At 38.1% G+C, this 26,210-nt stretch overlaps 2 protein-coding genes across 4 annotated transcripts in view; one reads left to right on the top strand and one right to left on the bottom strand.

Moving 5' to 3' along the window:
* myo1ea (myosin IEa) overlaps positions 1-6,450 on the bottom strand; it is a 48,236-nt gene extending 41,786 nt beyond the window's left edge. Inside the window, exon 1 of one of the 2 annotated variants that reach the window (XM_026168753.1) lies at positions 6,068-6,450. In XM_026168753.1, coding sequence (XP_026024538.1) covers positions 6,068-6,070 — 3 coding nt within the window. In that variant the 5' untranslated portion in view covers positions 6,071-6,450. The remainder of the gene's footprint in view (positions 1-6,067) is intronic. The other variant, XM_026168763.1, reaches the window with a different exon arrangement.
* Positions 6,451-9,237: 2,787 nt separating this feature from the next.
* On the top strand, positions 9,238-26,108 carry mtmr10 (myotubularin related protein 10). Of its 2 annotated transcripts, none has more exons than XM_026168746.1 (16): positions 9,238-9,835; positions 11,259-11,319; positions 14,502-14,638; positions 15,130-15,202; positions 16,454-16,596; positions 18,536-18,629; positions 18,759-18,903; positions 20,201-20,288; positions 20,524-20,612; positions 20,836-20,966; positions 21,095-21,164; positions 21,443-21,513; positions 21,692-21,864; positions 21,977-22,147; positions 22,595-22,774; positions 23,247-26,108. In XM_026168746.1, exons 1-16 carry the CDS (start codon positions 9,779-9,781, stop codon positions 23,856-23,858), a joined length of 2,295 nt encoding a protein of 764 aa, XP_026024531.1. In that variant the 5' UTR covers positions 9,238-9,778; the 3' UTR covers positions 23,859-26,108. The 2 variants fall into 2 exon arrangements, with proteins under 2 accessions (XP_026024531.1, XP_026024523.1); XM_026168738.1 differs by having other exon boundaries at positions 9,239-9,835; positions 23,244-26,108.
* The last annotated feature ends 102 nt before the right edge of the window (positions 26,109-26,210 follow it).

Below are 26,210 nucleotides of genomic sequence, written 5' to 3'. Positions count from 1 at the left end.
TCGTGCAGAGTGTGTAGGAACAGCTTCTTGTGAATATAGGTGTATTGTACTGGGAATGACATGCTTTTCCATCTGACAGTCATGGATCACAGACTGGATTTGACTGTTCCTCACCTGGAAAGGAGGAAAAGAAAACACCAGTTTCCACTCTACACCTGCTGAAACCAGCTGCTCCACATATTAGCAGCTCCATATTTTTGTCTGTAGAAGATTGTTGAGCAGAGACTGTGGGTTCTCTTGACATCTTTCCACTTCACAACTTCAAGGATGACAGCGGTCACTTGGATGTAACTGGGACACCATCATAAATAATGCAAACAACAAGCCTGCCCGGAGTTTCCATGCTTAGACTTCTCACACTGTTGTTATGGATCTGAGCTTCTACAAAGGAATAATAAAAGGAATCTATTCTTCGGTGAGGATTTGGAAACATGAGCACCGACTGGCTGCGATGACGTTAATATGCTATGCCTGCAGGGCTGGGCTGAATGCTGCCCCTCCCATATAAAGACGGTATAATGATCATGAGTGAATGGATACTTTAAACATTAGTCTCCTAAACGGATGACAATAGCAATAAGGTTGCTAATAAAAACACAACATCAAAGACAATGTGGTTCAGGGTGGAAGTCTGCTGAAGAGGCATGTCACTACGTGCTGCGTTTTCCTTTTTAAAGCAGTTTCAGTTAAACATAAACAAACTATCTGCAGTGGAAACCAATTCATAGCCATGCCAGTGCCACAATAGGGCCTCAAATCAGTGAAATCCAAACTACAGTCAAGCTAAACTGAGCACACAAAAATACATGTTACAACCCATCCCAGCTTTCCGCGTTACCTTCTGCTCCAACTAATTATTCAAAGCTGTCTCCTCTTCTTAGAAGGTAAGAGTCAGTCTGGCATTGAGGGAAGAAACCTTAAAGTTGTTTGTTACGGTAATTTGCCAAAAATGGCTTTGTTTTTGATTACATAATAATAATAATAATAATAATAATAATAATAATAATAATAATAATAATAATAACAACGAATCCAGCGTTTCATAGTGCACTGTGAACAGAAAAATCCTTTAAGAAGCTACAGTTGCAACTGACATTATCAAACGACTGCCAGGAAAGAAGGAAATTAGTAAAGCCAAGGTCACTGAGATCAGTTCCAGATGAATCAGAGCAGTTGGACTTTAGAGGTACTGCTTCTGCTTTTTTGTGTCTATTAAAAATCTGAACTTGAAATAGACTTCAGCTGCTGGAAAACTTAAGTTGTAAAAAACAAACAAAAACAAAACTAAACCAACCAAACACAGCATTACCTTAATTAATTTACTGCAGCCCAAAACTGTACTTGATACAGTGTTGCAATAAAATGAGTAGCTGGACTATTTGAAGCAACTCTGCATTAGGAAAGAATAAGATTTAAAATTAATTAATTAATCATCCCTGTGCTTTCATGCTGAAATAAACACGATTTGTCTCCTACAGTTTCGGAAGTGTCATGCATGTAAATTATGAATGTGATTTTAATGATGCTGACTCCATAAAAGTGAACTCATGGAGAAGACAACTAATGACTCGTAGGTTTAACTCAGGCTTGTTTAGTTCAGAAAGTTACTGCGCTGCTTCCCAGTTTATGATTAACAGAACGCTGGACTGCAGTGGTTCGTAATACCTGCTGCGTTTGACTAAATTTTGCTGCTGACTGAAACAAGGTATAAGGAAGTCTGGACCCTAGTAAATTGCCTTTTCAAAATAAAACACTAAAAACTGCCATGACTGGGTTGTGTTTGGGGGGTTAGATTGATGCACGACTCATGAGAAATGACAGCTGATTGGTTTATGGTACGACAACAGAAAAGGATGTGCAGCAGGGCCAGAGGGACCGAGTAAATAACTTTTCCTCTTGTGCCATTTCAATTTGAGGCAAAGCTTTGCAAGCTACTTTGCAGCCCACCTTCAATCCAGTCCCACCGTTTCCTGCTGTATCCAACTTCCATGCTTCTTTCGATTATAACAGCCCTGACTGAACTAGTGTTTATAAATGATCAGTCAGTGGGTGATTCCACAGTGACTCAGGCCTGCCACAGGATATGTGCCAGAAAAGACAGCTAATTCAAACCAGCTAATTCTGACTTTGTTTCCAGTCAGTTTGTTTATGTCTATTATAGAAAAGCTGACAAGCCTTGTATTAAAAGCTTGTACTAAGTTCTTGTTCCTCCTTGATCACTGTCTACAGCTGTGTGATTTTTTCCCATATATCTTAATCCACAAATAGAGAACCTGCTCCATCTTACCCAGTGCACTTTTCCTATCAGCTGTTCAAAGATGAATGAAAGATTATGACAGCGGACGAGAGGTGGGGTCGCCAGTCGATTGCAGGGCTAAGACATACCCACACCTACCGATCAAGCATTTCTTTGGACTGATAGGAAACCAAAGGAAGGTTACAAGGTCCCCTTTTAATTAACTGTGTGGGTTTCTTTAACTTTTTTTTTCAAATCAATCGATTAATAAATGCAGAAATTTCAGGTTGTGTCTGGTTTCGACTCACGTCCGTATTCCTTGTTGTTATTAGCTTAACTATTAGCCAGCAGCAACAAAAGCAAACTCACTAACAATAACTAATGTGTCAGAGGGAGTATCAAGCTTCTTGAAAAACACAAAAACACATACATTTTCATTTTCTGTGCCAGCACAGTTTCATTGTGAGCAAATCGGGCTAAACAGTAACTAACAAGCCAAATTTCCTACAGCAGCATCAAGACAAATGAAGGGTGGAGTTAAAGGCGATTTGGTGGCTGAGTGCTGGCTGGCATGGGATGATGGGAGCTTAAGAGCACTTGCATGAGTCTGACCTTGTTCCTGGTTTGCGATGAGGTAAGCCATACATGCAAATAGGCAGGTATAATAGGACACTGCTTCGTTCAGGGTAAAAGAACAAGGAGAATAAACAAACATCTAGCACGAAGCATGCCTACAGGATAATGCTGACACAGTAAGAGCATTTATAAGGAAGTTAATTTATCCTTTACTCTATGAACAGATTACCTGCAAAATGGAAGAGAGGCTGGTTGTGTTACTGAGCTGGAAAGAAGGATCTAAGCCAGATAAACTACAGCTTTTCCATTGGACACCAAAGACAACTGATACATGAGAAAGCCATTGCTTCCATTTGAAACTCAAACTGAAATAAACAGCTAAGCTTAAAAGTTCAGAATTCATGACAAATGCCCTGTGAGGCTTATTGCACACAGCGCTGCAGCGAGCTAAATCCTTAGGCCTAACATTGTCAAAATGCTGATCGATGCAGGTGCAGTTTGTTAGTTAAGTTTGTTAATATGCTAACATCTGCTAAATAAAAAAAGTCTTTAGTTAGAGCTGAATATCATTGTTTATGAAATGTATGATCCATCAGACACATTTGACCTAAAAGTAATTGAGAGATTTTTAAAAAGTCATCAAATTATTCCTGATATTTCAGTCTGGTATAAAGTGATTGGCCAGCCCAATGACACTGACCGACAAGCTCCACTGACATGAGCTAATAAAAATGCAATGATAATATGTGATGACTCAATAAAAATATTTCAGCTGTTTAATTACAAGTCACACTGAAAAGAGTTACTATCAATCTCAGAGAAACTGTGCCACTGAACGCTCGCTCTGGGGCATGACCTTTGGCGATCAGCTGAAGCAGCTGAATCCTCTCTGCATCACTGAAAGCACTGTGGCTGAGGACTGAAGCCGAACTACAGCAGAGCAGGCAGAGATTTAAGTGTTTTAAAAACCAGGCCAGAGCCAAATTGTGCAGTTACTGGGGAATTTCGGATGAAGGGAACACAATAAATAAACACAGAGACAAAAAAAACACTGCTTAACTGTTCCCCACCTAACCACTTCCACTGAATCATGCTTCATAGTTACAAAAATACCCAATGTCCCATCACTATATCACTTACTATGAAGTCACGACTATTAAAATATGCTTCTTTTGTGAAAGGTCACTCATCAAACCTTTTCTGTGGAAATAATTCTCAGCCTCCACTCGTGTTGTGTGGACGTCTGAAGTCCCTCCTTTTTTCCCCTAAATCAAAACCAAAAGTCTCATCCTGCCTTTGTTGTGTGTCCTAAACATTTTTTATAGCATCCATACTGCAATAAAGAAATAAAGATTATTATAACAGCCAAGGTCCCAGTGATCCAGCCACATTCTGTGCAGGAAGTCCAGCAATTTCATGTTTGGGAAATCATCTTCATTTGACTCCAACTTTAGCTTTAGTAAAGATATTTTGTCCAAATGAGAAGATGTAATAAAATATCATATCATCACAGAATGTGTTCACGACCAACAAATCCAAAGAAAGGGATAAAAAATAGTCCATCTGATTGCAATCATTTATAATAATAAACAGTAGCAGTAATGGAAATGCTTAATTTCTTATCAAAAAAAGAGACTCTGCAGTTGCAGAGTGAAGTAAAACCAGATTTGACACTTGGGCAAAATAGAAGAAAGCTCAAAAACTTTTTGGTAGTTGACAACTTGTGTTTACAATGTGTTTGACACATTTATAAGCGATTTATAAGCTTCTCGTGTCCTCACTGATTTACAGCAAGTGCAACAGTAGAATGAGTCAGCACTCATGGGGTCCATCAGGCCAAACAGCAAAGTGGGGAAAACTTGGCTCCGTAACAAAGACGTATGGAACCGATTGAGGAGTGTGTGTGCACACTGCACTGCAGCGACAAGACTAACGAGTTCCCCAGGTCCACAGAACGGGTGTTCATCCTGTTTTCAGGGACAGGGCTTGAATTCCAGAGCAAGTCTCTAAAGCAGTGATGGGTTTGAAAATGGAGCACCAGCTCTGAGATGAAGTATGCACCTCCCTGCTGGAGAGACTAATGCAAACCAGCTGCTCTCATGCCGACTTGCTATTCAGCATCTGGCAGAGAAGGAACCACTGAGCGATGCTGGTGTCTGCTATTCTAGACAGATACAGTGACAGACTATTTTCTCTGCACGAACTGATACTCTTCTTAACCTCTTGTAAAAAGCTTTAGCAAGAGTGTGTGAGTGTCAACAATGTCTACAAAAGCTGAGTTAAATGCTGCAGGATTACATATGTTGTGCTGACTGGATATTATCTCAACCAAACCGACAGGTTTTAATGCATCACCTAGGAATCGAAGAATGCAAACAGCTTTCAGGTCTACCTGTTTTAAATGGACAAAGCATGTTTACAGTCTGAGGTACTGTACAGACACGTGGAAGAGGTTCCTAAGTTGAATGGTGGGTACGTTTTTCAGTTGCCTTTCAGGATATTTCTATATACAAGCCACAAAAAAAATATTGCAACCCCCCTTCATATAAACATTATGTCTCCAACATCAATGATGCAGCCATATCATTAAGTGGAAATGTGCTAAAAGTCTGTATCAGCTGTTTTATTAAGAGGACAGGGTTGAGGAAATGTTTCCAAATATGCAAAACATACAATATCTCCCATAACTTCTCTTTAGGTGTGTTTTCTGCCGACCTGGCATTTAGAAACCAGGAAAAACCTGCCTCTCTGTGATGCAGCGATACAAAGTAAGGTGCACACAGTACACACTCCACCTGACACATTGTCCTCCAAGGCTAACCGGTTTTCTAACAAAAGAGACTGAACCTAATTTATCAGTGCTTTCTGACTACTTTCACCACAGGCAGTAAAAACTATAAGTCTGCCTGAAACAGCCAAGGTTGCCGCTTCTTATCATAGGATATGTTACACTCGTCAGGGATCAAAGATTAATAAAGCACCGATTGTGGTTTAAAAGATTTTTCTGTTAAAAGCCTCCAGTGAAGCAATCTGTGAGCTATATTTATGGACATGTGAGTTATCAGTTCGAATTTCGTTAATATTACTTAAGAAAACTTTCAATTAATATTTAAAATAAACACGTTTAACACCCGAGACAACTTTTATAAGCAGACTAGAAAAAGGAACCGCCGCTCCGTGGCAAATATTTGGATTATGATGACTATATTAAACAAATAGTGCCCTACTATCTCAGCCAGTGTAAACACCGCTTACCATCCTCTGTCCTCACAACAGTCGCAGTCTTCGATGTCGTATTCCCTGCGATCCAGTGTCTGAGCGAACCTCGGGGAAGTTCACGCTGTTTAAAACAAGGTCTGACTTGTTTAACCTAAAACCAAGCGACCAAATCCAAAATATACACAAGTTATTCCCGGTAAACTCCAGACAGCATGGATGCGGCTCCTTAGCGGTGCCCTCCGTCCATTGTTGTTCAGTCAGATGTGAGTCCTCCACTGACAGAAGCACAGCAGTCCTCAGACAACGAGCCGGATGGTCAATTTACGGAGGAGCAGTGCCCAAACAGCCCGACTCTAAACACAACACGGGAAACTCGGTCCAATCAAAGCGCGAGTGTTGTTAAATATTCATTAGCTCCTGGAGGGAGGGCAACTGGGCATGCGCAAGTTTGTCGTTCCCTAACAACAGACTCAAACATAAGAGGACGACTAATAAACATGAGCTGTCTTCAAAGAGAGAGCCAACAGCAAGGCAGATGGTACTATGATCCAGCGCAGGGGCGTAGCTTATAATGTCAGTGGGGTCTTAGCTTTTAGGAAAAGTGGCAAAGGAAAACTCATACAGGCTAAAGGTCGTGTTTTCAGATTACAGTACTCACTGAATGTTATAATACACTATTTCACGATCATTTCTACAAGTCTGCAGCTAGTAGAGACCTTATTCTAAACATTTTATATCCTGCATAGATGCAACAGGGTCTTGTGTGTGTGTGTTCCTGTCTAGCTATCTTTGTGAGGACCGAAATCTGCATTCTACTATACTTATGAGAACCAACAGGACCTTTGTCTGTGTCCTCACAAGTTTGAAGGCCTTTTTGAGGCTCAAAATGTGGTTTTAGGGTCAGGGTTATAATTAGGTTGTGGTTAGGGTTAGGGTAAGGGGCTGGGGAAACCATTATGTCAATGAAGGTCCTCACTAAGATAGCTGAACGGGGTTTTGTGTGTGTGTGTGTGTGTGTGTGTGTGTGTGTGTGTGTGTGTGTGTGTGTGTGTTTTAACCCATTACAATAGATTACCTACATGACCAAAGTATTGCTGCAGAGCAAATCTATAAATGACCTCAAAACTGAAATACTTAACTACACTGAATAACCTGACAAGTGTCTAAACATCATGTTATGTACAGAGGTTTGTAATGTAACACCATGAAACATGCAGAAGCTGGTATAAGTTAAAGAGCAACATTAAAACACTCTTTCTCTTTGTATTGCATGTGAAATAATAGTTTGAACTTCACACACAAATTTGGGGATGTCGGTCACACCATCTTCATAATGTTTGGACGCATGAGACTATAAACTAAGAGATACAAACACTTTAACATTATGTAAAGAGCACAACTTACGGATTTCAACATATGAAGTTTTCATTTATTAAAAATCTTATCAGTGTTTGATTCAAATTACCAAATACAAATGTATAAACCAGGTGATAAGAACATCTATCTTAGTTATTTTAACGGGACAGTAATATTAATTCTTAAACCTAATCATGAGTAATTGTCTAACATGCTGATGAAGAAAAATACTGTCAGCTTTATTCAGCAACTTTTAAGATCCACTACCAAATTAGGTATAGAGTCAGTGTGTAGGCCAGTAATTTAAAACATAGTTACAAAGACATGGTGTCACAGTCTAACAGCATGATGCAGAAAGGACCTCTAATCTATTGATTTGCATTTATGACAGCATATAAATCCTTTTCAAAAAGCATGGAGGGGAAGAGATGGATCAAAAGTCCAAAATGACAAGAGTTTTAAGCTTGCTGGTTTTCACTAAATAAAGGATTCCATTTTGACATTTTAATGGGGCAGTGTGTCCTGGGAAATACAAGTTTCAGTCTGCGTTCAATCTAGTAAATACAAAACATAAAAAAATACTTAGTAATCAGTCTAAATGACATAAACAGTAACATTAACTTATTTTTAGAAACTCATTTCCACTTCTGCCTGTTTACCCTTTTTTTTTTTTAATTTGGTTGCTCCCAAATTTAGTTCTGTTTTATCAGCAGACAAATAAAAATGCAGCTCAAAGGCCTTTTAGAAAATCCCTGTTAAGATTTTTGGGTGGCACTGGTATCCAGTTCTCACAACCAGTCTCCAGTCAGACTGAGGCTTGCCTTGGAATAATGTTGGGCGGTCAGGCAAGCCTCTGGGTGTAACCAGTGTAGCAGGGTGCCTCTGTATGCATAGACATATACTGTGTGTGTGTGTTTGTGTGTGTGTGTGCTTATTTGAATGGAACAAAATAAATAAATAAATAAATAAATAAGAGATAAATTATTACAAAACGAAAAAGAAAAAAGTTTTCTACCATCTCTGATTCTTGCGATGCATTAAAAGATGAATCACATCATGATTTGAGTCAGTCTTGGTATTTTATCACCACCGTGTGGTCACTTAGGGAGATGGCAGCAATTATTACAGAAACAGAACAAACTCAAAACCTTTTTATTCTCAGGAGCTTACAATTAACTACTGTTTGTAGTAGTAGTAAAAGTAGTAGTAGTAGTAGTTGTTGGTGTGTGTGTGTGTGTGTGTGTGTGTGTGTGTGTGTGTGTGTGTGTGTGTGTGTGTGTGTGTGTGAAAACCCAATTCATTGTGAACAGTTTCATGGCTTCATCACCTGTAGTTGTGGGTTTTTAATTACGAACTTATTTCAACGAGAAAACATTTCTGGATCTTATTCAATGTACAGCTCTTTTTTTGTTTTGCTTTTTGAGTTTAAAGACATTTAGTTTGGGAAGTGGTAGTATACAATACAGTACAAAACAATAACTTCTTTATTAATAATCTAAATGACATAATAAAAGTGCTATGAATGCATTTCTGTTATAAGCTTTGAGTATCATGCTAAATAAAGTTAAGCAGTTGCGTTGAAAAAAACAAAAACAAAGAGGAAAAACTAGGGCACGGTCGGTCGCCTAAGTTCTCTCTGTGTCTCATGGGAGTTGTAGTCCATAAGTGGTGCACTTGATGAACGCAAAAATAATTGTTGTTTAAAACTTTAACATGACAGGTTTATACGTGTTTACTATCGCACACAGTAGCAAATATCCATTTAGCAGAGGATAAAGCCAGAGTACCTTCCTGTCGCCTTCCAGCTTTTCGGAAACTTTAATGAAAGACGATCTCGGAGTGGAGTGGAGCCCGGAAGCAGGGCGGGACCTCTGCTCTGTATAAACATGGCCGTTAAATCCTTTACAGCGTCAGGTACTGCGTTTGGCTGAATTAGTTAGACTTTGAGGAAGTCGGTAAGGTTAACTAAAACTGTAACAGGTGTAAAGAAAATGTAGACACGCAGCCAGTGCGTCTTATCTTTTTTTTCCCTTAGTTTTTTTTTCTGTGCATGGGAGCGATATTTATAAACTTGATATAGTACTTTAAGCTAGCTAGCTAACACCGAGCTAACGCCGACGTCTCAGCGTCAACTTCTGTCAACTTTGTTCTGCCAGCCAGCCTCATCTGCTACTTGACTACTTCACAAAATGAAGGACTGCCGTCGCTTGCCCACAGTGTCTCAATGAATGTTTTACACACGGATATCTTGGATTTGCTCAGCTAAGGGCTGACCTAGAAACTTTCTCCAAGATTTTCCCTTGGATAGTTTTTATTATATTATTTTTAATATTACTGGCAGCAGGATATCGTTTGCCAGGCGTCCGTTTGGGAACGTAAATTACATAAACAATGTTTCCTGCCAAAGTCACGAAACCGACCTTCAAGTGTTATCTCCCTCCTGCTCAGGTATGTACGGGCTCATGATCGATAATGGTACAGCATATTTTGGTTAGCGCAGTAATTGCCTGGGTTGATTAACACTTTGTTAACTTGCTGTTCTACGTGTTTGCGCATTGTCAGATAAGTAACACATGAATTGCACATTAAGCATCCATGCCAGCGGAGGTATCTTCTTTCTGCAGCACCATCGTACCATAAAATAGGGAAGCACTTCACCACATTGCTTTTGCTTTACGGTTATATATGTCAAGTGAAAAGTCACAAGGTGGCACAAGCAAAGGAAAAAAAGCCCCCCACCCATTTCTCGTATAAATTCGAGAAATGAAACCTTTAACAAACATACAGCTAATGTGCCACCATTTTGAAAAAGAGAAATAATTACCCAGCGGTTGGGCGTCTCATGTTTTGCCTACAGGTGTATGCAGCTCTAGACAGAGGGTAAGTGTTTGCTTACAGTCGCTGGCGGAGCAACCCAAATAAAACCAGTGCTTGTCTGAGAAAGGCCAACACAAACATTGTACAAGGGTTTTAAAGTGTTTTGTATCTGTGTGACTTAAAAAAAAGTCGTTGTTTTCAAGTACATAATAAGGATGGCTGTGCTCTTTTGATTACCGAGCTGGTGATGATAGTGTTTTTGTGTATCTTGATTATTTAAAACTGGGCATTTCACATTTTGGGTGAGGCTAGAAGTGATGCACTTAACAATAAAACTTCAGCAGGATGGCAGTTCTTCATCAAGTTGTACTGAGTTGTTGTTGTGGGGTGTGTGTGTTTTGTTTTTTTTTGTTTGTTTTTTAAAGTAAGGTTTTGATCATTTAAAAAAAAAAAAAACTTTTTAAATTTTGCTTTGTCAAGCATTTAAGCGCAGGGATCACCAAATGTTAGTTTTAAAATAAAACCATAATTGTGTATAATATGAGTATAAGCAGTAACATGTAGAAATTTTAGCCCAACGTGTAAAAGTAATTCCTGCAGCTGAAACTTAGTGTTTTAACCTCACATCCATTTACTCAATCTCAAAGAGTAGAGTTTTACTTTAAGCACACAGCCGTCCCGATACTAACAGACTGTCACAGCATCACAGGAAAGTTTTTAATAAGCATTTGCTGACAGCTGTACATGCTTGGTACCTAATTTTGTAAGCAGCAAAAATTAGGCAATGGTATTGTTACCTGGGGCATGTTGATGGTGTTTATGCAACAGTAATTTGCCAAAACAGCAACAGGATGTTCAGCTTGAATGCTAGGAGAGCACAGATTAATTTAAACTATGATTTGCGGGGTTCGGACATTGTAATAACACATTTGACCGGCAGGTTTTACTCTCTTACAGTGTAAAGATGCATAATTTTAATTGTTTATTAACTAATTAACTGTAGAGCTGGTAAATGACTAACTAAGATGTGGTGTATGTGTGTGTCTGTCTCCAGACTGATGTGAAGAATACAGTTGAAAAACCTCTTAAAAAGTTGGAGGCAAAGTTGCTTTCAGGTAAGTTTTTTTTTTTTTTTTTTCTGCATTAGAATAGTTGTCACTAAAATTTGTTTGATCACAGAGAAGTTAGTTTTCATGTTTACACGGTGTCTCATATTTTGCATTCATGAGTTGTGTGCTGTGTATAATCTGTGAATGAGCAGTTTTTCATTAACTAAAATGTTTTGTGCTTGGTTACAGAGGTTTACTGCTTTAAGCAGAGAGCAGGCAGAATTATCTAATAGTTATGCCTGATTATTTTTCTTAGTGACTTCAGAAATGTGAAATAGTTGGTCCAAAATGAATGAAAAATGAATGGTTTTGTTTCAATAGATGCAGATGAAAGAGACATTTTATCAAAAGCAGCTATTCTATTTCAGTTCACAGTACAAATTGATACCTTGGGTGTCTGTGAGAACTGAGCATAAGGTTCATGAAATGGAGAACTAGAATGAATGTTTCTGCTTTTTATTTTTTGTTTTATTCTAGTAAACTATTTGCAACACAGGGTCGGTGGTGCATTTCCTTGGACGGCTATCTAGTGTCAAAGTCTCAATACTTGACTATTAAAGTTTGTACAATGCCCACCGCAGACTGACTTACTGGTAATGGCTCCAGGCAGTTTTTTTTTGCACATAGACTGTATATAAAAGACTGCCCCTCTTCTGGGTCTGAAAAGGGAAGGCGTTGTAGAAATGTCCTAAACTTGCAACCTGGTTGCTAGGAAACAAGATGACATACTACATGTGCAATGAAAGTTTTAATGAAGTCTTACTGTGCTTGTTCTTGTTTTTATCACAAGTGGGTCATTTTAGCCTTTTGGCACGTGGTTGATAGGCGATACGATTGTATCATAACATCTAGTCAACTGCACTGCAGCAGGTGCTCTGGCAGAAATTCCTCTTCATAACTATTTATAAACGTCACCCGAATGGTGTTTTGTCCTCTGTCAACATTTTTTTGTTAACAGGAAACAACAGCCTTTAAACTTAGAAGCTAAAGTGGATTCAGCTTAGGAATCTCAACCGTTCAAGATGTGCCTACTGATGCAAATATTATCATTACAATGGCAGACTGTAGTTGTATCATTAACTGAAACAGCAGGAAAGCCTTTAGTTTAGTAGTTTCAGTATTATCTGGGAGCTTGTGAGCCTTGTGGAAATGGCTTGTGATGCTCTTTGTATAATATACTGTAAACTGAGCCTAATTTTGGTTGCAAGTTTTACTGTTTTGTTTTTTTTAATGAAGTTCTTCAGAGCTACTGTTTTTCATTTTCAGTCATGTGACATGTAAAATTGTAGTTTAATAAAGTGTAGGCTAATTTAGGTCACAAGTAAGATGACAGATTTAACTAACCTGATGTACTAGTTAGGAGGTAAGTGTGGTATTGCCTGAAGGCTGTTGGTTATTTCCCTTTTTGAATTGTGAGCAAGACAGACTAACAGGTTACATGATTAGCTTCCCTATTTTTAACTGTGCATTCTCAGTTGACTCCTCTGAGGCAGGGCTTTGAATTCGCCTCTAAAGAACTCCACCCTCTGTAACAGTTCTCATCTTTTTAAAATTTGCAGACCAACCTTTTATAGCCGGATTCACGTGAAGGTACAAAGTCTGCATTGCTCATGTAAATGGTGTATGAAAAACGCTGACCCATTTAGATATGGGAGAACTGAGGGTTACCGTCTCACTTGTTTTTTGCAAACATTTAAGAGGTGTGTGGAGAGAATTGGCTTTTAGCGCCAGCTTTTTAAATTGTTTAGTATTTGCTTTAGAAGCACATCCTTTTGCAGTCATACATGAGAAACGTGATCAGATATGCAAGAGTGATCTCAGTATCTTGTTGGCTCAACTAATGTACTTTCTAAGGAAAGTACCCCAATGCTTGCTGTGTTTTTGTTTTTTTTTTTAGTTTTTTTTTTTTTTTTTTAATCATCGTTTGTAAAAACGTAAAGAAAATTGAAACGATGGAGACATCCTTTTGAGTATGAAGACATTTGCCCCTCCAAAATCCAGCGGTGGAGGGCCTGAGTTAACTCGAGTTCCATCAGTCATTGGGTCTAACCCTGATCTAAAACGTTAGTTTCTCATAAAGCATAATAATGTTAAGTATTTCTTTCTTGTACTCTTCCTTCCAGTATTATGAAGTACAATTAACCTTGTTAGACTGGGTGGACTTGCTTTTTAAATCTGATGTGACATCATTGTTAAAGCATGCAAAGACTTGTAAAAACGCAGATACTTTATTAAAGTCTTTACTTAGTAAGAAGTTAATAGCATTATTATAGCATTACTGCTGTCTACTTATTAGTTTGCGGTAAAGTTTGTGGGATTATTTTTAATTGATGTGTATCAGCATGCATTGGTGTACTTTGCAAGCTGTGACTATTTTTCTTCAGCACTGTCAGCAAAACCCAGATCTGAGCTACTGCTTCACCATCCATCTTAACATATCAAGTAGCAGTAGATGGGGAAAGTAGCTGCAAGAAATTGTAATGATTTTTATTTATACAAGAGCTATCATGCACGCACAGGCAAAAGAAAATGCACTCTCTGGATATTGTTTATAATTTACAATATATCACATGAGTACGGCTGTGAATAGAGTTTTCAGGTACTCGTCTTGATTAAAGTCCATGTTTTTATGACTCACCTGTGTCTGCGTATACTTCAAAGTCAGCATTGTTTGACTTGTGATATGATTGTTTCATTTTCCCTCTTCTCTAATTTATCTAGGTCAGCTTAAGTATTCAGGCTTCTTTGCTTTCCTTTGTCCTCCTCTGATGGCCATTCATAATTTAACTTAAAGGTTGTGTGGAAATTTTTTTTGCAGTGTTAATCTTTCCCAGTATAAGAAGCATAGAAAATGATTGTGTAATTAAAATTTTAAGCAAGGTCTGCATGTATAATTATAAGTTCAAGAGATGGTATATGCAATTATGGAGTATGCATTTTGTCCAGAAAAGTATTCTGTCAGAATTTACTGTTTATGAATGTATGTAAATATAAAGCATAAATAAAACAGTTTGATGCTGTATTGCAACATGATACCTTTCTAAATTGATGTCAGTATAGTGGAAATACACAAGCTGTTTTTTGGACTTCCTTTGAGTTTCCAATTTTTGTTTTCTACTTGTTTCTTTGAATTGCAGCAATAACCTTTGGATTTACACTGGTCTTTTTGCTCATTTATTTGTCACTAGGTGAGATAGTAGTTAATGAGGTGAACTTTGTGAGGAAATGTATCAGCACTGAAAACAACCAAGAAGGCCTTTGGGGGAAGCTGATATGTACCAACTTTAAGGTGTCCTTCATTCCTCAGGACACTTCACCAAAGCAGGTATTTGAGTGGATTTCTTAGTAGCAGTTAAGCTATTTAGAGGAAAAATAGTGTGAAAATTCATTTTTGAGGTTCTTAAGAGTACCTAATGTTCGTTTGTCTTTTGTTTTTTGTTTTTTAAGGGGGGGGGGGGCAAATTTCAATTATATATTTGGATGTGATATATGTTAGTATCGCCAGCACCATGCTGCAGAATAGATTGAATACTGTTACTTTACAGCCTTCTTTCAAAGAGGAAGGAAAACTCGTGTACTTTCCTGCTCTACATTGTCAGTGATATCGCACAAGAAGTGAGAGAACAGACGTCATTTCCACCTATGTGGCAGATTGGCGACTTGATAAGAAAATGGAACTTGATCATTGCTTAGTCTGGGAAAGTTAACTCAATATATCAAACAGCCTTTTAAGACCGTTTTCAGTTAGTTTTGGGGGCTAATACATTTTCTGCAACACATCAAACCTACTTTTTTGTTTTTCTCCTTTCACTACAGAAGTCCACGTTGTCCCACCTGCTGCTCGGAGAGCATGACATCCCCCTGACCTGTCTGGAGCAAGTAGTAACAGGTATCTCATTACAATTCCAAATTTTAGGGAAAGAATTTTAAGGAAAAGCTTTGATATTCCTTTTTTTTTTTTTTTTTTTTTTTTTTTTTTCATTTCTTTTCTTAATGTTTGTGAGGAAAATATTCTTGGAATTCCTTGAGCCCAAATGAAATGTCTTGAAATCCCATTAGAGCACAGAATGTGAAATTTATTAATGATGTTAGGCCATCATTTTGTGCATTTGGCAACTGTGTGGTCACAAACACAGAAGCTTTGCCCACTCATTGTATAGGAGCACCTAGTGTCATTCCCTTTTTCCTGGTCAGTGATCTGATAGCAAATGATCTCATGGCTAATGCAGTGTTTAGCAACAATGCTACCCAGCTTAGGATTAGCTTTGTTTATATATCTCACTGCAGTCCATTGCTGACACTGTGAGGGTGTCTGTCCAGAACAAGGTTTATTGTGTTATGAGGGTTTGTTTTACCCAGCTTGTTTTTGAGCTGTATGACCTCGGCATCTAAGGACACTATCACTGTGGGACAAGAGCAAATATAAGGGCATCGGGAATAAAATAAGACCTTAATGCTGGTTCACTTATAAAATCAAATACTGGTATAAAATTAACTGCAGACATGCACTGTGATAGATGTGACAAAATGCTGTCAGCAGCACCGATGGTACAACAACACAGCGTCCCAGCACTACCCACAGGGCAGCCAAATAAAAATATCTGAATAAAATACAAATCTGAGCAGTTAAAAAGAAAGAGATGCATATATTTAATGAAATCTGGTCTTTTGTCATTATTTAATCTGAATATTGTGTCAAATCATTGTGATTTGCTCGACCCTGTTCCTCTTGTCATTATGCCATCAGTGTCATCATGCGGCAATATAAAGTAGTGACTTTAATAAGTTAGGTTGCTGAGGAAAGTAGTTCAAACGGCTTACATGGTGCTGTTGTATTATAGGAGAATGAGTACTATTAGAATCCAACTAAAGTTAGCATGCCCAGCTAATCAGGCTAAATTGTTTTAACCATGTTTGTTAGGTTCTTCATAAGAATCTAGTGAAATAAGCACAGTAGAACTCCATAACAATTAATTAAATCAAAGAGGCAGCAACAGAGACAGGAGAGAATGGGGCCAAAGTTTACCAAGTATCAAGTGGTGTCCTTCATTAGCAGTACACTCCACAGAATAGTAAATTTTTGGAAATTCAGTCATCAAAAATTTGTTTACTTTTTAAGTTTTGTGTTTATTCCTTTCAGTGAATGATACAAAGGGAAAGAAGAAAGTATTGGGCTCCAACCAGAAGCTGAAGTTCAACCCCACTGAGCTCATACTGTACTGCAAAGACTTGCGCATGATACGGTTCTGTTTTGAAGAAGCTGGACCTGAAAGTGCCAGAAAGGTCAGTGAAACCGAAACATCTGCATGCTTTGAGTCAGAATGCCCATTTAAGCTGTTTAGGAGACTTTACTGGGTACATAATGCTAGTTTAGACCCCACACTGACATGTGACCCAAAAGTTTGATATAGTGGATTGAGGTCTGGGGACTACGTGGGCCTTTTGTCTGCAGAAAGGGCATGTTTTATTGTGGGTACATCGTGGTCAACATTAGGACTTGGCTAGGATGTGGCATCTAAATGAAGCTTGGTTGATGCTGTGGGGCCTGAATGGTGTCAAGAGAAATGTCTCCCTCATCATTACACCCCTACCCTCAACTGGGATTGTTCATACAATGCAGGGTTGAATCACACATATTAAAAAAAAAAAAAAAAAAATTCTGATTGTACTATCTGTCACAGAGACTCATTGGACCAGGTACCAGGTTTTGTTTGAAAGGATTTTAGACCCCCCCCCCCAGTATTATTTTCATGAAGAGTGATGGACATGGGGATCTTGGGAATTTTGGCAATTGTAACATGGTTAAACATTTAAAGAGTTAATAAGCATTTGAACAGGGTACCTAATGAGACACTCTTAGTATTTATTTTCTCAGAGCAAACAGGAAATTGTGGGTGGATATTTGAAGTGCTAATAAATTATATACAGTAACCAAACAGGATATTGAAACTACTATTAAACTATGATAATACTGAACAACTGTGCATCATATCAGTGATATGTTGGTAGTGACGGTAGCAGCATTAAGAAAATGAGCAATGGCTACCTCATTTCCCACATTCACCATTTTCACCAAAGTTTACTGCAAGTAAAACTTTGACTTGTCACATTAATGTAGGTGTCAGATTTAAACAGTTGTTCTTTAATCATAGCCTTTAATCTTTAATCATAGTTCTTTAATCATTCTTTAATCAAGCCTATAAATGTATGCCTTGTATCTGAATAACTATTTAGAAATAACCTTTTGGTTTTCTAGTCTTCGATTTAAATGTTGGTTATTGTTGACCAAACGTTTTCTTTCCCATACTGACTACATACCCACATTGAGTTTCAAGTTATGACCACATCCTCTGTGACAGCAATATTTATATTAGACCAGGTTTTCTGTGTTTCTTTGTCAGCCTCCGTTAGAATAGGAACTTCTCAATTAGCATATTTGCTGAAGGTACAATACGAAAGGACCCTGAGAACAATACTCAGTCAAAGCAGAGGAAGCAGAATTTGATCCTGATTGTAGGAACGACTGGCAGTGTAACTCTGACTCATCTCCTGCACAGAGAACAGATGGTTCATTATTGATGCCCAGCTCATTTAGTAGAGCTACAGTTTGGTAGGCACCAAGTAGGCCCAGAAGCACAGTTGTGGAAATATACATGTTCTGTTTAAGGTTGATTATGTATAGAGCACTAAAATTAAAAATGTCTCCCCTCCTGCACTCCTTGTGAGCTTATTTATGGACACCATGTATGTAATTACAGCGTAAAACAGGACTCGGTTCTTTTTCTGACATATGGAATTATGCCAGCCTATAATGGCCCATTTTGCCATAGGAAATTACAGAGTGTGGAGCAGCCTTTGTATCCGCACACACACACACACGAGGACAGACGCACGCACTTGTTCTGTGCCCTCTAGTATCATTCACAGCTTTAGCTCTGAATGACTTGCTTTGTATGACTAAAGTTGAGCCTCACAGAGATTCAGCTCTGAACTCAGAGCACTAGAATGTGTGTTAGACATTTTCTACCCCAGGGTTGACTGCTTGTGTTGCTATTATTTAAAAAAACATGCCTCTGAGTTAATGTTAGCACTTGGATAAACCTGGACTGGGAAGTTATGATGAAACCTAATCTGCCTTGACAATATTTATTATACCTCTCACTTCTACTTCTTTTGTACTGCATATCCCATAGTACTTAGTAGTTCTCTTTTTTAATTATAGGTTTGCCTGGCTATTGCCCACTACTCTCATCCAGCTGATCTTCAACTGCTGTTTGGCTTTGAGTATCAAGGACGGCGATACCATGAATCTAAAGGTAACGCCTGTGGATTGCTATAGTTCTTTCACTGTTTGTAAAAGACCTGCCATATTATTTGAAAGTGATAAATGTTTTAATTCCATGTATAAATAAGTGTATATGTTTTTTGTTTTGTTTTTCTCTCAGAGGAACGAGTCAATGGTTCCACCCCGAGAGGATTACAGACCCCCATTTTTGACCGTTCCTCTGATTGGGATCGGGAAATCAAGAGAACGAATGCTTCAGAGTGGAGAGTGTGCTCCATCAACCAGAGTTATACCGTCTCATCAAGGTTTTTATTTCATGCATTCAGTCCTACTTGTTACAAACTTCTTTTAAAATCATTTTTTTGATGACATGTGACATAATGTGCCTTTTCCACACTATATTGAGGTACCTGACAAGAAAAACAAAAACTAACATGTCAGTCTGGTTTTGACAAAACAGTCTATTCATCTCAGTTCAGCAGCATTATCGCCAGAGATGGTTTCAAAGCATAGACAGTATATGGTCGTAGCCAGAGTGATATTGCCCTTTAGTAAGCCTGGAGAAGAGCGTCTTCACTGTTGTCATCTTGGTAGTTTTGTAATAGGACATGACGACAAAGGAGTGGCTCTGACTTGCACTGGCTAAAAACTTAGTTTACATGTCCTGAGACTGGAAAATCCTCCCTTTTGACTCTGTGATTTTTCAAAATGAACTTCATGTTTTATTCAGTATAACTGGAGACTAGCCATTGAGTTGTCAAGAAAGTTTTCAAGATCACAGAGGAAGGGAGCCAAATTCTGTTTTCAGTCAACTATTATAAAATCTAGTCTTTTAACCAAAGGAGTCGCCCCCTGGTGTTCATTACAGAGGATCAATTATTCACCAAGACAAACACACAACATGGGCCTGAAATAATCCAAAGCGATAGCAAAACAGTTCCAGTCCTTACAAGCTTTCACATTTATACTATACTACTTGAGAAATTTAATAGACCACCTGTCATAAAACCAAGAAAAATAATTTATTTAAAAGTAAGAATGACATTGTTGTTTATTTGGCAATTGACAGACTGAAGTCCCATTTTTATACCCAGATTTAAGCCAGCACGCTGGACTTCTCTGCAGAGTCATCAAGTGTAATATTCAACCACTAAAACTAATTTTTCTTTTCAGAAATATGGGTAAATAATTGTAATTTGTCATCTAAAAAGTGCTTCACCTTTTTCTGCTTCTTTATAAAACTGTAAATGACATAATTCAAGTATATAACAATAATTGTAGTTTAACATTAAAAATATGATTTTAATAAAAGGGCTTGCACATATCGGTTGATTAGAAACATAAACAAATATTTTGAGATGTTGTTTTTTTCCAATACTATTAATTTAGGGCATCTGTGCCATATACCTTTATTAGATGGTGGTCTAATAAATTTGTTAACCACTTATACCTTTTATTATTATTTTTTTTTTTCACTCTGTTTTGGGTTAGTGTCTTAGTTGTTATTTACTTAATCCGCTTTAAATGAAGTCTTGTGTTTGTTTCATGTGTTAACACCAGTCTCTCTCTCTCTTTTTTTTCTTTTTCTTTTTTCTTTTCTAGTCTTCCAGAGCACATTGTAGTCCCGTCATCTCTGACAGATCAAGATCTGATGCAGTATGCATCATCATTCACTGATCGTCGCATCCCTGTGAGCATCTACACTCTAACAGAGCGCACGTTTATCGGAAGTCTCCAATAAACGTTATGCTTCCAAATATAATTTCCATTTAGGTCATTATTTAACCTGCAGTGTTTTTTTTTTCAGACAAAGCGCAGGCCCACCAATGGAGTTATCCCACTTATTGTTTAATTTAACTGATCAGAGCCTCACTATTACTTTGTTGCTGATCAGTGACTGTTTAATTAATGTCTGTTTTTTGCAGATGTGGTGCTGGAGTCACTCCAATGGGAGTGCTCTTGTCCGGATGGCCAGCTTAACTGATCCATTACAGCTAAAGAAGACTGAGCAGAAGTAAGACTATTCAGATTCAGAACCTAAATTGAAAATGATTTTTTTTTTTTTTTTTTAATAACTCTAGCAGATTTTCAGCTCTCAGTCCATTAAGAAAGTGCTACTTTAGGAGAAGGAAATACAAGTCTGAACATTCAGTTTCTGCTCAGGTTTTTGATATTTAAATTGTTTACATTAGTCAAGTGTGCATCTTGTCATCACTGTCTGTGGTGTTGTGTTGTAGAATCTTTGCCGCTATCACAAAAAGCCACCCACAGCGCAATGAACCGTTTAGATCGGATCTGGACAAGAGTCTGCCTTCTATCCTGGACATCCAGAGCGCATTTGTTAAACTGAGGCAGATATGTATCCTAGGTGAGCTCCACTGCAGCTTATAAAAGCAGTGTAATTCAATGCTCTGCTGAAAAAATGCAGGAGACTTAATGGCATTGGCGTGTACAGTTTTATACATATAAACGTACTAATGTTTTTTTATTGTGCAGATCCGTTTGAGGAGTCTGAGGAGAGGTGGCTTTCAACCATTGAAAACTCTCGATGGCTTGAATATGTCAGGTATGTAAACAAGCTGACAGTGCATGACTGTGCATTGTAAACTCAAGAGGGTCATATAAAATTTTAAAGGGACAAATTTAAAGTGCGCCATAAGGCTGCATGTTTGTAGAGTCACAGTTAAATCTAGAATATAGGATTAAAAGGTGCTTTTTAAAATGATTTCTTTACACTTTCATGTTTGCACAGGATTATTTAGATGCAGAAAAGACTAAAGGTATGATAACGGTTGACAATAAATATCAATGCAGTTAACATGTTTGTTTCTTTTGTGACCAAAGGGCCTTTTTAAAACACTCTGCTGAGATGGTCTATCACTTAGAGGGAGGGAATTCCTCTGTCATTCTTCAAGGTAAACTCTTTTTGAGCCTTATTTTGTAGCCTTCACTCCTGCATGTGGAGTTATGTTTTTCGATCATTTATTATATTACAGCTAAGTTTTTCTTAAAATGTACAATAATATGCATTTAATGTATCAGTGCCACATAAGAGTCTGTGACTTATTACTCCTTTGTTCTGCACCTGCACAGAAGAGGAAGACCGAGACCTAAACTGTGTAGTATCCGCATTGATGCAGCTCATGTTGGACCCTCGCTATCGCAGCCTCATTGGCTTTCAGAGTTTGGTGCAGAAGGAGTGGGTGATGGCTGGCCATCGCTTCTTGGACAGATGCAACCACTTGAAGAAAAATGACAAAGAGGAGGTACTTGATTAATGTAATTTAAATTAATCCAACTATTCAAGAGATGTGACTTGACACCCCTGCTTCCTGCATCTGTTTTTTTTTTTTTTGTTTGTTTGTTTTATGGGTAAAGTCCCCACTGTTCCTGTTGTTCCTGGACTGCGTGTGGCAGATTATGAACCAGTACCCAGCAGCATTTGAGTTCACAGAGACCTATCTGACAGTACTGAGTGACAGCATGTGGATCCCACTGTTCAGTACTTTCCTGTTCAGTTCATCCAAGCAGCGTGCCCAGCACTTGATGGTGAGGGATAGATTAATGTTTATGTATGCACTTGATCTGGATAAATGTAATCATCAGTGGAAATGCCATAATGAGCAGTAAATGCAACTGTGTGTATGTTTGTGAGAGAGGTCTGTCTGTGGAAAAAATAAATAAATGAAGAGGAATAATGAATTGGAAATGAATAGAAAAGAAGGAAAGCATAACTTGAGGATGTGTCACTGAATGCTTCAGACTGTAATTTCCTTCTGTGCGTGCCAGATAATTGACAGGAAAGAGTACAACAAAAAGAGAGGATAACATTTGACTTGTGGTCAAGACAAAAGCAAGTTGTGGACCTTTCTTTTCTTTTTTCTCCTTCTTACTTTCATGTATTGAAACTGTTCCGCTTTGGAAGCTGCTTTTTATAGAGTATAGTAGTTCTTATTACGTACAGAGTCACAGGGTAACATTGTCTTTACTCTGCAGGACTTTGCCAAGCACAAAGCCATCCCTCAAGGAGAAGACCAGGTTGTGTATTTCCCTCCAGTTTGGGAGTGGTCACAGCAGTTCTCAACTAAAGATCAAACCCTCTTTAACAACCCCATGTATGTAGGCAAAGGAGCTGCCTGTGTTCAGAACGGTGAAGTGAAAACCTTCAAACGCAAGGTACGCAAAGCACTGAGGTTCACCAGTTTTCAGGATTCGAATTAGCACATTTACATGTGCATGGTCTCTCTCTCTCTCTCTCTCTCTCTCTCTCTTCTTTTTTTTTTTTTTTTTTTTAACTGTCGTTAAGAGGTTGACATCTTAAGATTTTTAAAGTGGCAATTTTCTGACAGTCAGATTGTAATTACAGAATTCCTGTCATTTGAAGGGAAAGTTTCACAGAACTCAAAGAATGCAAATACAGTAGTCTCTCTTCCACTTATCTCTTATTTATAGAAGTCAAAGGACATGTAGGTAAATTTGTATCGAGTCACCTTTGTCCTCTGAAATATCTGTAGTAAATGTACAGAAGGTGGATTATTAAACAGAAAATAAACATTTTAAATTGTCATTTTTAGAGTCTTTGCAGTACAGCCTGTCACAGAGAGAGTCAAAATAGTCTAATTCTCAGTGTTTCCTCTTTTTGTAGCAGAAAGCCTACAGTTCCACATTACGAGGGACGCCCACAAATCTGCGTAATGGGGTAAAGGGTGGGGAGGAGTCCCTGACCCGACGAAGCTCTCTAGCTAACGAGTTGAAGTCTGAGCTGACACCAGTGAAAGACTTAAGTCCATCTGAGCGCTTCTTCAAGGACTGGTTCTCTCGACCCGCTGACCTGCAGGGCCTGCTGATTCCCTTGCTCATGCCCTCTCATATGGCTTTTTGGAAGCTCTTCTTTCTCCGTTGGGTTCCTGAAGCCTGCATCTCCAAAGGAGGCCCAGTCACCACCTACCACAAGCTCTCCCAGCTGGTTGATGAAATTGAGATACTGCAGAGCCAACTCAGGCAATATAAGGGAACCAGTCCAGGCAACACACCACTCACCAGCTCAGGTGGAAACCCTACAGACCAACGGAGGATGTATTTTCAAGCCAGTTCTCCTGATGACCCCTCTACACCTCCAGAATGCCTTACATCTTCCTTTCCTTTCACCCCAACGGGCAACCTTTCCCGCCGCACTGTCCAAGGGACTCCCATTAGCAAATTTCTGAATGGTGCAAGGATCTGGCTCTCAACAGAGACTCTTGCTAATGACACCGTCTGAGGACGTAGGACTCACTTTTTTGAGCCTAGTACAGGTTTTTCTAACAACTAATCATCTTATTTTCTCTTACCTCTTTCTTAAATACCAAGAACTAAACTTAGAATTAGAAATATATGCCATTTTGGACTTATACTGAATTATTTATAAGCTAGAACTTGCGCCATTGATGCTGCATCCAAATCTGAGGTAATTTCTAGAGTAATGTCTGTAGCACTGAAAAATACAGTTGAGGAATTCAGTCTTGTAAGCACATCATTATTGGCCTTACCATGAGCTCTTGTATGACTGTGAAAGATCATAACTTTTAAGATGGATGTATTTTTATTTTTTGTCATCCATCTACTTAAAGAGTGCTTTTTAATACACCTTTTCTGACATTTACCTCTGATTTACTGTATGTTTTAAAGCAATAATGGAATGAGGTATATTTGTGATAGTGCTATGAGTTAAATTGTTATTTCTTTGAATTCTTATTGGTCAATAAGACGTCTCACTGAAATGGAGTAATGTTATATGAACTTTAAAGAAAAATTGCCCATTTAGTGTTGCAGCAGCAATGATGCTTTTCACTGAACACTGACTTCCAAGTAGTCAAGTTGCTTGTGCCTTCATGGAGATTTAATTGAAGATTATTTTTTTTTAATTTATATTTCAGAAAGAGGAACAGAAAATAATACTGCTAACATGTATTATGCGTCAAAAAAAGATCTGCCTTGGTTGAATGTAATGGTTTTTTTGTTTTGTTTTTCCTCTTGCACAAACTTACTGCTGTTTGCTACAAGTGCCCATATTTTAAGGGTTGTTTTTGTTTTCGGGTTTTTGCGATTGGTAGCAAATGGTGTGATTTCAGGGTCTAACTGTAGATTAACTCTATTTTTTTTTTTTTTTTTGAAGCAGCAATAAGGACCTGTATTTTTAGTCTGCGGGGAAATGGAGCTGTGAGGACTTCAATCTGTGGTAGATATTTCCTCTTTTCTTACGAAGCAGCTTTATTAAACTTAGAGGCCTTCTGGTAAGGCACCAAGGAGAAATTCTTCAGAATAATAGTAGCTGAATGGTAATTTTTTTTTTCTTTCTTCAAAGTAAAGGGATGGACAGATGCTATGACTCAATCCAGTCCCTAGTTTGGTAAATGATGAATCAGATATCAGGCACGGAGTCCAAGCATTCAGAGAGCATGACACAGTTTCAGGGCAGCACATTAGCAAGAAGTCATCTGGTTACTGCAAAGCCTCATAAATGCATGTGCCTGTAATTTTGACTTTGCAGGGTTCAGTTGTAGAGAATGAAAAGTTTAAAAGTATGAACTGCACACACTGTTCAGCATACTGTATCCTTCCTCATTTCTCTTGATACATTTACTCTGCAGAGACTAATGGCAGCATTCGAAAACAAGAACTGAAGATGTAGTGCTAAACATGCCCCGCTGTTCTTTGTGCAACTGTGTGCTGTCTTGGCAAGTTTGGGGAAAATGTCATCATCAATGGCATCAGTAAAAGATCACTGTGTAATTCCTCTTTAAAATGTTAAAATGCCGTTTATTGTCAAACCCTTTGTCATTCGCAGTGGTCCTGCGATGCTGGATTGATCAGTTTCCAGTGATATGAGGGTTTTATTCTGCAATAACTAGTTCAGGTGTTTCTGTAGTGTATAATGTGAGTGCAAAACTGCTCTCCCAACTGCTATTAATTGCACAGTTTACTCAGTATATAGGATAGATTTGTTAAATATAATTTTTGGCAAATATTATAAATATTGTATATGCTTGAAAATTTCCAATTAATATTTTTGATTAATGGTACTAAATAACTTTTATCCTTGATTTAGTCTCTATATTTTATGAAGAGATATTTATATGCTGTGTTATTTTTCCACTAATTCACAATGTTGCACTCTGCTGTAAGTGTATGATGACCGTGCTTCTTCTGTGGCACCGTTTGATATCGATTAACAGCAGATGTATTTATTCAGATATGCAAATGTTCTCTAAGAGGGATGGAGCAGCTGCTGGACGTCCTCTGTGCCTTTTTTTTGTTTGTTTTGTTTGTTTTTTGGGAAGATTGACCATTTTTGTAACTTTGTTCTAAATCTGTCGGCTTATCTTAGTTTTCTAAAACCTGTTGATTTGTACCAATTGTGTAAATTTAGTTAAATTTGGAGGTACTGCACTGAAGCTTTTTTTTTTCATAACAGAAAATACAGCTCAAATATGTACTAGTAACCAATCATTACATAAGTTTGCAAATGAAACTGTGTTCTGGCTTTTCTATGACATGTTCATGACAATAATATGTCTTTATCACAGCTAATTTGAAAGTATTTGTTGTGGCATGAAAATTACCAAGTTGATAT

Source organism: Astatotilapia calliptera, chromosome 1, assembly GCF_900246225.1.
Source record: "Astatotilapia calliptera chromosome 1, fAstCal1.2, whole genome shotgun sequence".
Taxonomy (NCBI): domain Eukaryota; kingdom Metazoa; phylum Chordata; class Actinopteri; order Cichliformes; family Cichlidae; genus Astatotilapia; species Astatotilapia calliptera.
Note: the sequence above shows the minus strand (reverse complement) of the source record. Positions and strands in the feature narration are given on the sequence as shown.